This window comes from Patella vulgata, chromosome 2 (genome assembly GCF_932274485.2).
Source record: "Patella vulgata chromosome 2, xgPatVulg1.2, whole genome shotgun sequence".
In the NCBI taxonomy this organism is placed as follows: domain Eukaryota; kingdom Metazoa; phylum Mollusca; class Gastropoda; family Patellidae; genus Patella; species Patella vulgata.
This window is the reverse complement of record NC_065880.2, coordinates 85,396,368-85,409,118: the sequence shown is the minus strand read 5'-3', so window position 1 is coordinate 85,409,118 and position 12,751 is coordinate 85,396,368. Positions and strand designations below refer to the sequence as shown.

At 35.8% G+C, this 12,751-nt stretch overlaps 1 protein-coding gene across 2 annotated transcripts in view; it reads right to left on the bottom strand.

The window, feature by feature from the left end:
• Positions 1-12,324, bottom strand: part of LOC126812132 (probable splicing factor, arginine/serine-rich 6) — a 28,248-nt gene extending 15,924 nt beyond the window's left edge. The window contains exons 1-4 of one of the 2 annotated variants that reach the window (XR_007675815.2): positions 12,165-12,324; positions 10,458-10,535; positions 9,186-9,359; positions 6,984-7,302 (exon numbers count right to left, since the gene is read on the bottom strand). Coding sequence is in view for 1 of the 2 variants with exons in the window: in XM_050538390.1 (XP_050394347.1) it covers positions 9,186-9,359; positions 10,458-10,535; positions 12,165-12,298 (386 nt within the window). In the remaining variant the exon portion in view is untranslated. The remainder of the gene's footprint in view (positions 1-6,983; positions 7,303-9,185; positions 9,360-10,457; positions 10,536-12,164) is intronic. The other variant, XM_050538390.1, reaches the window with a different exon arrangement.
• Positions 12,325-12,751: the final 427 nt, after the last annotated feature.

Genomic DNA, 12,751 nt, shown 5'->3' with positions numbered 1-12,751 from the left:
GATGCAGACAGGAATAGGAATATGCTATGCTGTGTGCTAAGACAGAAAATCATCAAGGTATTGATTTAACTAAACTATGCTCTGAGTTTCATCATTGTTGATCAATTGGAATCAAGTTCTATTCCAAAGCATTACCAAATAAAATTGCTTTATGCACCCACTGGACTCTTGAAGCCAAGTAGTATGTACCATGCAATGTACTGTTAATATCAGGATAATTTTGCCCCGACCATGACATTTTCACATAACCGTTGTCAAGGTCTACACAGGACCTCAGCTTTTCGTTCCTTACTGGGCCCTCTGTCCTGCCACTTGTCAAGGTGTACACAAGACCTTAGTTTTTCATTCCTTGTCAGGCCCTCTTGTCCTGCAACACTGACTAGATGAAACCGTGTGCAAAAATTCTGAGGTACCGTGTATCCTAACACCAGGATCAAACCCAGGACATGACTAGTGAGAGAGAGAGAAAGAGAGAGAGAGAGTGATGGGGTAATTTCGGGGCCATGAAATGAAATGAAATGGGGTTTAACGTCCTACTGTTTTGCTCCGAACTGGGCTAATGAAGACGGGCATACGCCATACAGTGTGCTATGAGGGTAATTTTGCCCGGACAGCGGCACTACGGCCTACTCTTATATCGAATTACAACTGTCAAGGGATCTTTTACGTGCACGCCAATGTGTACACGGGACCTCGTTTTTTCGTCTCATCCGAATGACTAGACAGCTGTCCTTGTCAGGCCCTCCGTCCTGCATCACTGACAAGGGGGAACCACGCCGGAAAATCTGGATGAACTTTCTCGGCCAATGCAGGGATCGAACACCCGACCTATTTCGGGGCCAACACATGGTGCAATTTTATTTCAATAATTCACTTAGGCGTAGGAATCTTTAGCAGTGGGAGGAAACCAGAGGACCCGGAGAAAACCCATGAGGTTGCACAGACAACCCTACTCCTTTTTTGTCCCATCCGAACGACTAGACAGCTGTCCATGTCAGGCCCTCCGTCCTGCATCACTGACAAGGGGAAACCACGTCGGAAAATCGGGATGAACTTTCTCAGCCAATGCAGGGATCGAACGCCCGACCTTCAGACTAGCGAGCCAGCGTCTTACCCACTTAGCCAACTTTTGAGCACAAACCTAGCGCACCAACCTAGCTAATGCAGACCAGAAAGGAACAGGAATACGCCATGCTGTGTGCTAAGTCAGAAAATAGTCAAGGTATTGATTTAACTGAACTATGCTTCAAGTTTTATCACTATTGTTTAATTGGAATCAAGTTCTGTTCCAAAGCATCACCAAAACAAATTGGTTTATGCACCCACTCTTGAAGACAATAATAGTCTGTGCCATCCAGGTACTGTTAATATCAGGATAATATCCTTCAACTTGTCATGGTTTACACAGGAGAGGGAGAGAGAGAGAGAGAGAGAGAGAGAAAGAGGGAGAGGGTTTAGTCCACTTGAAATGGCTTAACAGTTGCAACTTCAACATTACAAAACCCTACAATTTGAAAACAGACAATCTCAAAACATGTAAATCCACATTTGACCTTGACAACAAAGTTCTTTAAACCAAAGTTGTAACACCAATCATCTACAATGCACTCACTATATTTTAGTGAAGTTTGGTTGACATACCAGTACATTGTATAAATTAGGAGATATGGGACAAATATACATGAAGCCCCAATATTGGGGAGCTTTTCTACTCCAAGGTTACTTGCTTAGGGTCAATGTCTTTAATATGCTTTATCTAACAGTAAGTGCAGGGGGACTGCACCACACAAAATTTACACAAAAAATACAAATACACAGACAAGACATCATACTCAGGAAAACACAGACAGACAACTAAAAAAAGTGAATGGATCCGGGGGTTAGCCGTAAGCGTCCACTGCACTGTACAGTCCCGGGTCTGTAGTGACACAGACTTCACTCAAATTTGAAAACAATCAGGAATACAACTCGTTAACAAGAATACATGTGAGATAAACTCGGAAGATAACACCAATAACATCTTCAATATGCTTTACCTAACCCGTTAACAAGTAGAATATATATGCGAGATAAACTCAGAAAATAACAACGATGTGACCCTAATATGAGTAGTCGGTTCTCCGGTTGAAACCGTAACTTGGTTAAATATACACCAAGACATTGGAGAGAGAAATCATGATTAACGTCCACACAACACAAACTTGCTCATTTCGGGACTAACATATGGTTAATTTTATTTCAATAATTCACTTGTGCGTAGTGGTCTGTGGGAGGAAACTAAAGACCCGGAGAAAGCCCACGAGATCGGATAGGCTACCCTACTCCTTGTCCCATACAACCCGGGAATCGAAACCACACCACTCAACTCTTAATGTTAAATCATTTGGTAACCAAACCCCCTCTCCAAGACAACTAACGTCCAGACAGCAACTGTTTGTACCAGAAGGTGGAATTAGGGGGATAAATCAACTGCCCAAAATGCCAGTGGATGGTTCACTGGCCATGACCGTCAACTATCTTGGACCCAGAAACACAGGGCATTCTGCTTAACCCGTAAAACATTCATCAACTCTGTGGTCAAAAGGTAAATATAGTTGTAATATATTATGCACTGAACATGTGTTGACATATCGGATGATGAACAAGCGATTAAAAGCGTTGCCATGAATTGTGTAAATTGTTTATAATCTTCCAACAGGGCCTGAATCAATATGAATAGAAAATTTTAATGATTTATTTGAGACATGCCATATGTTGTACTGGTTAATTAGAAACAGCTGGTGTTCCAGGTATACAGGTTTTTACATATCTTACAGACAAATTATCGGAGATTAGATAAAGAGCTGACAGTTCTCGCTGTAATAGTTTAAAAAAATAGATAACGTAAATAGAATATACTGAGAATTTCAGTCAAATTGCTCAACTCTGAACCAAGATATTAGCGATTGAAATTTAAGCTTAGCCTCGATCATCATTACTAAAGTCGGTACGATAAAAAACATCCATTTTGAAGTTAAATCATCCATCACAAAATGTATTCAAATTATGCACTAAATAACGCAGGCTCGCGATGACATCTGGAGTTAATTATGGTCTGGATAAGTTAATTAATGTCTAAAGAAAGACCTGCAATATGCAGATTTAGTTCTTGCAATAACGCATATTTAAATATTATATTCCATTAACAAATGAAATAAGTATTATATTAAATGTTATTAACTGAAATCTACATTGAGGACGTAAAGGATATGCAAACTAGGATTCTATCATGATGTGCTTTCATTTGCAATCACTACTAGGCCTACTTTGTGAATTAAACCACCCTTTTTTTAAAATCTGAACGCCACCTTGTGATCATATTTCTTTGCCAATATGACAATAGTACAAGTAGGTATATTCTACCTTAGTGTAAATAATTCATTGGTCCTCAAGCGAGAGAGAGAGAGAAATGGGGGTTTAACGTCCACTCGACACAAACTATGTCATTTCGGGACTAACACGGTTCAATTTTAATTCAAAAATTCACTTTAGCAGTGGGAGGAAGGTTGGACAGGCGACCCTACTCCTTGCCACGTGCAACCGGCGAATCGACACCAGTTGACTAATGACAGACATTATGATACAGGTCGCACGCGCTAACCATTTAGCCGTCCAACCCCCTGGTCCTCAAGCACTTACTTAGTATGTTATCTTATTTTAATCTATGTTTTCATGTCATTATTTTTTTTTTGTAAGAGAATTTAAAGGTCATAGTATAAAGATAAATATGTGTAGATAAGATAAACAATATGTGTAGGTAAGATAAACAATATGTGTAGATAAGATAAACAATATGTGTAGATAAGATAAACAATATGTATACATAACACCTGTTTCTCACCTACTTTACTTTAGTGTGTACTTTACTGTTACTGACAAGAAAGTAGTTCAAAAAATACCTAATCAACCTGTTAACAAAATAATTATCAACCATTGATTAAATGCATCTACTAAAATGTCAAGGTTTCTATCAAACCACAGTTTTTGCCTCGGCTGAATAATATGGTGCTGTTCTATGCCAGGCCCTTCACTGACAAGTGAGATTAACATTGGGGAAAATCACAGGAAACTTCCTGGATCAAGATTGGGACCTGCGGTTATTGAGTCAGCACTTTACTCCTGGATACATGTTATACCCATCGTCAAACCACATACCTCGACATGTTATACCCATCGTCAAACCACATACCTCGACATGTTATACCCATCGTCAAACCACATACCTCGACATGTTATACCCATCGTCAAACCACATACCTCGACATGTTATACCCATCGTCAAACCACATACCTCGACATGTTATACCCATCGTCAAATCACATACCTCGACATGTTATACCCATCGTCAAATCACATACCTCGACATGTTATATCCATCGTCAAATCACATACCTCAAAAGTATGTATGTTATACCTATCGTCAACCACATATCTGGACATGTTATACCCATCATCAAATCACATACCTCGACTGTATGTATGTTATACCCACCGTCAAATCACATACCTCAACATCTTATACCCACCGTCAAATCAAGTACCTCAACATGTTATACCCATCGTCAAATCCCCACCGTCAAACCACATACCTTAAAAGTATGCATGTTATACCCATCATCAAATCAAATACGTCAAACCATGTATGACTATCTGTACACTAAAACATTGGTTGTCCGTAACATATACCTGGGAGTGGGACAATTCTTATAGCAGATCATACATGTAGCAAAAATATAAAATTAATGTTAAGTTGGGATACCAAGGGTTCCTTTGGCTCAAGGCCTTTGAACAGTGGATACGTACATGTACAATTTCAATAACTTGCCAATCAGGATTATTTCAAATTACAAATAAAGTACATGTATGTTTGACCAAAATATGGTAATTCTATGTGAGAAAAAGCATGCATTAATCAGTTATTTAAACAAAAAAAATGTACCCTATTTCCCCTTTATAATAATATATATCTATATGCATGCAGGGTTAATGTTAAAATACTACACTAAAGTTATATATATAATAAATTAAATTGGATAACTAAGGCAAACAATTCTAGTTTGGTTGTGTATTCTGGTCATTTGTCGAGTCAGTTTTTCTAACAAGAATATTCACATACTTCATGCAGGGTATGGAAATAAAACAATTACGTGGACACACGGCTTTAATTAAATATAAACAAGAATAATACCCTATTCTTTGGGCGGATGACAAATTAATATCCATCAAAAGGATTTCTTTCCCTACTGTTGGAAACTAATTCTATTTAAATACCTATATATACGAAACATGAAAACAAGCTGAGCATTTAGCTTAAGGACTCAAATTGGATACAGAATAATTTGTCTTATTCATAAAAAACAGATACCTCTTAAAATCAATTGTTACCATGGTAACATTTGAAACATTAAGGGCCTTCTCCTTAAAAAAAAACTTTACCAGTTGAAGTATTTTGTCAGATTAACAAGATATTTTTTTTTCTTTTCCATGGAATGTGACAATTTCTTAGCTTTAAGTGTTTTTACAGATAGAAACAATCAATTCAACTGTATTTTCGTACTATAAGGTTATAAATTCTTTGAAATTCTAAATTGACTGCCAGTCAAGTCTTGTACTGCCAGCCAGTCAAGTCTTGTACTGCCAGCCAGTCAAGTCTTGTACTGCCAGCCAGTCAAGTCTTGTACTGCCAGCCAGTCATGACCAACAAAAATTACTGAAATGAGAGGCCTAGACATTAAAGCTTTTCATGAATAAGACAAGGTAATCCAATAATTTTAATAGGGTAATTTAACTCTTCTGTTGTTGATGACAAAGGTCACCATTACTAAATTTCTTTTATCGCAGACCTTAAAATATTTGATTAATGGAATTTTCCTCCAAATATCATTATGATTTAGGTCATGTACTTGAAATACGTTTTTGCCAGAAGAATGTTTCTTTCGGAACTCAGAGCATCAGAATATTTACACTGTAACCCGGGTATTATTCAATCGGATTAAAACACAGATCCTATTTCATTTCGTTTTTTATACTTCAAAATTTTGTTTTACTTGTCTTTACTGCAATAGGATCTGGAGGAGTTGTTATCATTGTCGTTTTCTGGATGGTGTTAGGTATTAGCTAATGAAACAGTTTGTTCCGTCGAGTTTTAGACGTGTTTTGCACGGAACTGTGGGTAATCCATTAGAAACATTAATGCTGATTGGTTAATCAATTGTCTGACGTCATAGGGTCAAAAGCTGCTCGTATGACCACCTCTGACATGACCCGCCAAAACAACTGGTCAGATCTCCATGTAGTGTAGGTCATCGAAAGTATAAAAAAAAACGAAACGAAATATAGATCTGTATTTTAATCAGACTGGGTATCATTTAATCTTGTGTATCTAGCAGCACTAATTTCTTTCACATTCATTCAATATCAAATCTTTGTTTAAAAATTCGCAAAAATCATTTAAAATCACCCGATATCATCTAATTTGTCTAGTTTAAAGCTGACTGATTAATTTTGATAATGAGTGTTCAATTTACAAATATTTAATTTCCTGACCACTGTTCAAAAATTAATCATTATACATCAATAATCAATTGGGTTGTTCATTTTTTAACAGTGATTGAGTAATTAAATGCTTGTAAATTGGACACTTATTGAATGGTCAGTTTTAAACTAGACACAAGTACAAATTAAGATGATTTTGGGTGAATTTAAACGATTTTTACAAATTCTTAAACAAAGATTTGATATTGAATGAATGTGAAAGAAATTAGTGCTAAATACACAAGATTAAATGATACCCGGGTTACAGTGCTAGCAAGCTATCATTTGTGATCAACCATCTCTGCATGTTCTTTTATTTTTTTTTTTTAAATCAAATGTCAATAAATTTAATATTTTTTGTTTAATTATTGAGCTGAAACCAAAATCCAACCAAATTAGAATAATTTACCTTATTAGGAAATGTCATGCATCACCATCATACACGTGTCTCAAACCTGTCTTACAGTTTGGCTGCGACACTTTTTACTCGGGAATTCGAGAAAAACATGGTCCTGTTCAAGCTTATGGTTATAAACTGTTTGGTTAGGTCAAAGTTCGTGGCTAGGTCAGAGTTCATGAGTGGTTTTGGTTTGTATCGACAGTAGTGTAAAACTGTTCAATATGTGACAAGTAGCGGAGTAGCAGTAGTAGTAGTGTGATAGTTTTGGTAGTGAAGTAGAGTTATCTCCCCTTTTGGTAAGAAGTTAGGTTTGGTAACGAAGTGTTGCCTAAATAGACAGGGGCAATAAATATATCGATTTATTTCATATATCACCACGATAGTTTTCAACATTATTATTACTTCTATAGTATGATGTATTAAATAAGCTTATGCACGGTTAGTGCTAATTGATAAGGCCAGCTCAATTTTTTGTCATAGGTCACAAGATGTTAACAGGGCTAGAGCCAATGCCAACTCTAACTCTGGACCTAGCCCCAATGCTAACACTAACCTACAATCTCGCCAACAATCACATGCCCGCCCTAACCTTATTTACATCTAAACGACCTTGATAAAAATTGACCTGGCCATAACAAATAGATTTAGCCGCTCATACACCCACCAGCAACTTTGTCTGCAATTTCTTACTCTGATGTAAATACTTACAATGTTACGTGTAGCCAATATACTGCTGTGCTAATCTGCCGCTATAATTTTTTTTCTATAGAGCATATACATGTACAGCTCAAGTCACAAGTGCTACTCTTTTTTTTTTTTTTAAAGATAACTCAATACGTTACTGGTATAAATGTATCTATATCTTTTTTTTTAAAAACAAAGTTTGATATAACATGTACTGCCGAGTCTGCGAAGCGAGTAGAGAGAGAGAGATGAAAATGGGACTTATCATGTAGGGCAATATGTGACTGAAAATTGTTATCTATGCAATACAATGAATTGCCTGAGACTTATAAAGTTGTCTAGCTGGAGAAAATCTATTTTAGGAACTATCCTACATGTACTGCTTATCATGTACAACTATCCTACTGCTCATCATGTACACGCCTGGGAACGAAGCCATGACTTGCAGATACATGCAAGAGGTCTTATGATCTACTGCGAATACATTCAACCGCTTGGAAACCCGTCCCCACCTGAATTATATTTTGGGAGGGAAAAAAAGAAATTTAACATTTTTTTGGTCCCATCCAAATGACTAGACATTGGGAGGGATGGACGAACTGACATCAGTAGCGAAGAATGATAAATTATAACAATTTTGTATTTGGTTGACCTATAGAAGTTGCTAAACCAAAAGTAGATAATATGTGGTACGGGGTATTGGACCAGGGAAGGATTTATTACCCACATTTAAATAAACCTTGACCTAATACCCAAATTTTATATAACACTGGTTTATAAATCGACCCTGTACATCAGGTCAAGAGTCCAAAATTCTCTTATATAACTGATTTTACACTATCCATTAATTAAGTTTTGCCTGGGATAATTTTAAAAGTCATGTGCCAGTACTTCTAACTGATTTTACCATTTGGCCTGGGATGATTTTTGATTTCCCTATTTGTATGTGAATAACAGGAAAGATTGCAAACCAGTGTTATATATTTACTACACAATAATTCTTTATCCATTTTTCCAACTTAGACCTTTCAATAGCTTGTGAGTCGTTTGGAAAAATTGTAGACTACCCTTGCATTGCCTTATAGTCAAAATACCAAAAAAAACATTATTTTTTGTTTTTAAAAAAAAAGGCAAAGAATTGCATCAAAAATATAAAAAGTCTACTCTCAGGTAAAAGAATATCTATATATATATACACAGAAATATTTTTGGGATAAGACTTTTGGACCTCAAGCTACTGAAAAGACTTAAGAAAAAAAAAAATCTAAAAAAAAAATCAAAAAAATCTAATAACTTTTGGTATTATTAGTATTTGGTAGGCCCATTGGGTGGGATCCATATTAGGGGGACTAAAACCTGTATTAATAATTCTCAAAATTTAAAACTCAGGACCCTGGAGGGACTTCAAAATGTCATTGGACAGACTGATTCTGGTCAGCAATAATCTCTCCAAACATATCTTAGTTCAGTATAAAGTTCTTTTTTACAACTAGAGGGAGATGGCATCAAGTTATTTTTACATCATACCTGTAATATCCTCCTCCACCGCCTCCCCCTCCTCCTCCCCCTCCATAACGATTATATGACGATCTACCACCGCCACCACCACCCCCGTAGCTGGAGCCAGTGTTGTTCAACTCTTTCTTTCTCTCACTAAATGGTCGGGCGTGTTCCACTCGAACTCTTCTTCCACAAACCAATCTGTTTGATATAAAATTATAATCTTTAGTTTAAAGATACATTATTTAAGATTTAGATAAAGAGCTAGTCATTCTTGCTATAATAGTTCAAAAATAGGTAATGCAAGATGAATAATTTGAAAATTTTGGGCCTAAAAAAAGACCTGAAAAAGACAGATTTAGCTCTTGCTTAATGTATGTTTAAACTATTTAAAGTTTCAATTTTGTTGGAGGTTTATTTCTATCCATGGTACAAAAAACTTTTCTCTACCCAATAGAAAATTTGAAAAATATGACATCAATAATGAAATTTCTAACACATAAAATCAAGAAAGCTGTTAAAATTTTCTGCTTTGCAATATAGGACGCATATAGAGAAAAGCTGAACGTAGACGTAGCTATCTCATTAGCCAAAAATGGTTGTATGTTCCTTATAAAATATCACAGAAAGGATAAAAATTTCAGACCATATTGAATATTCTTGTGCTCATCCAAAGGTACAAAACAGTAGGAAGAAAATCTACCATGTAAATAAAATATACATTGTATATGTAAATAAAATATACATTGTATATGTAAATAAAATATACATTGTATATGTAAATAAAATATACATTGTATATGTAAATAAAATATACATTGTATATGTATTTTCTGCTTTATTAAACATGCATTATGCAAGAGCTAAATCTGTCTATTGCAGGTCTTTCTTTAGACCTGAAATGTTATCTAAATTATTAATTAGACATTAATTAACCTATCCAGGCCATAATCAACTCTAGATGGCAACGCTAGCCTGCGATCTTAAGTGGATTGTGAGCCGATTTACTGCATAACTTTCCTTCTCCATTAAACGATTAAATGGATAATCGAGACCATGCTGTTTATCGTACTGACTTTAGTAATGATGACCGAGGCTAGGCAGAAATTTGATTCGCTTAGTTCTCGGTTCATAGTGGATCAATTTGAATGAAATTTTCAGCAAATTGCCTTTACGTTATCTAGTTTTTAATCATTATAGTGAGAACTGCCAAATCGTTATCGAATCTCCCATAATGTATCTTTAATCTACATCCTGGTAATTTGTAAATCACAAAGAACAACCAATGTTATAGTTTACCTTCCATGTCGATCTCGGACAGCTTTCTCAGCATCGTCACCATATTTAAACACAACAAAAGCAAAGCCTGGAGGATCTCTAAAATTAAAAATTAATTAATTATCAAAGACGATTCGAACGAAATTCTTGATGAATTATTGATACCATAACTTTAATAAGATGGCACAGTAATTATAAACGATTTCTAATAATCCATTACTTCTGGAGATTAGAGAGACCAATTTCTCACGTCTGTCCAATTCTTCGAATCTAAATAAAAATCTAACTAATTATTGTTTTGGGAGCGAGAGAGAAATTATGGGGTTTAACCTTCACTCAACACAAAATAGGTCATTTCGGGACTAACACATGGTTCATTTATATTTCAATAATTCGCTTGCGTGTAGGGGTCTTTAGCAGTGGGAGGAAACCGGAGGAACTGGAGAAAACCCACAAGGTTGGACAGGCGACCCTACTCCTTGTCACATACAATCGGGGAATCAAAACCCACGCAAGTTGACTCAATGACAGACCTTATGATACAGAGCATGTGTGCTAACCATTCAGCTATCAAACCGCCCTTTATTGTTTTGAAATTGTACATCTACTTACAATGTATAGCCCATAGCAAGGCATCAATTTTAAGCAGACTGAGCTCGCACTTAAAAACAATGCATGCAAATTGAGGAATCAGTTTTAAGTACATGTAGAGCAATAGAGCTTACATGTATGTTTGCAAATGCATGCAAAGTTAGGAAATACTATTTTTCGTGCAGACTAAATAATCAATTATGCAGCATAACTTTAAATAATATATTATAATTATGGCTCTTGCAAACAGATGTAGGCCTACATAGTTCTGTCAAACTTTATCTTAAGCGTATACATGTACATCTAATGAATGACCTGATAGGTCAATGCTTTGGATTGAATTCATTGTCTCTCATCTTTTATGTTGTTTAATACTAAGCTTGCAAATAACGTTTCGTGTTTTATCTAAATGTGAACCTTTTGGGGATGCTGTAATCGCTAAGGTACCCTTTTCTGTGCATTAAACAACTAAGGTAACAGGAATTACATTCGTACACATACTTACTGAAGCTGCAAGAATGTACGGTATGTAATAGTTTAGCACTGGTATCATCTATCAGTGTCCCAGTATAATATTGTTTGGGTTTTAACTGTTTTCAAGCTTTGTTGTGTAGACTAGTTAGTAGTTAGTTTTGCCGCTGGAAACTCCATCCCTGAGTGATATTGAAATTGACATGCAAAAAGTTTGGAATAGCCTACAGCACAGGATTGAATGTGGCAGTATGTATTAGTTAGTATTACTTGGCTTTCTGAGAATTTTAAGACAAGCTCCAATGATTCAAACGATGAATGGTGAATTTGACAAATGTTCAGATCTTGGCTGTTCTTAAATAAATGGTTTCTCATGTTCCTGCTAAATGTTTAAATTCTATGATTGAATAGATAGATGGCTTTAAAATTGATAAATTGGCGTAATCATTGGTTTCATTGTAGTTTTGTTCGCACCTAATAAAGAAATAAAACATGGTTAAATATTGGCCTTGACCGAATATTGAAAATAGGCTAGAGTGTTTTTTAAACTTCCTTCTCCGAAAAGGCCGGCGTGTGCATCGACTCCATCGAGTAGGTCCCCACGACCTGCACTTGCAAAATTAGATTTGAATTTGTGAGCGAAATAAAATAATGATGCAAACAAACCTTGCAACCCATGTGTCGACTATTGGTCCGTATTTCTCAAATTCTTTCTCGATGTCAAATTTACCAATTCTGTGTCCTAAATCTCCAATAAAAATGCGATAACCACCTTGTGTTTTGTCGTATTCCGCCGCCATCTTTGCAACAGGTCATCGCATGTAAGGTCACGTGATGAATACCGCAACTGCACTAGGCAAGAACGATAACTGCTACATGTATTAGCGCCACGTTTTATTCAGTTTAAATCGCTGGAAACATGTGTTACAAAATCAATGCATTGTCTTGAATATTAATAACGGTTTTATTTTTGTATACGATTACTTTACTACAATTAGCCACGAAAACGTCGATAAAAGCTTAAAGATATCTAGCTGGGCCCGTATTCAAAGCTAACCCTAGACTAAGAAAAGAGAAAATACCTTTTCCACATAAGGGACATTATAGAAGATTAGACAAAGAGTTGAGTTCTCGCTATAATAATTAAAAAATAGATAAATTAAATAGAATATGTTGAAAATTTCAGTCAAATTGCTCACCTCTGAACCGAGAAATTAGCTTTTGAATTTTAGGCTAGCCTCGATCATCATTAC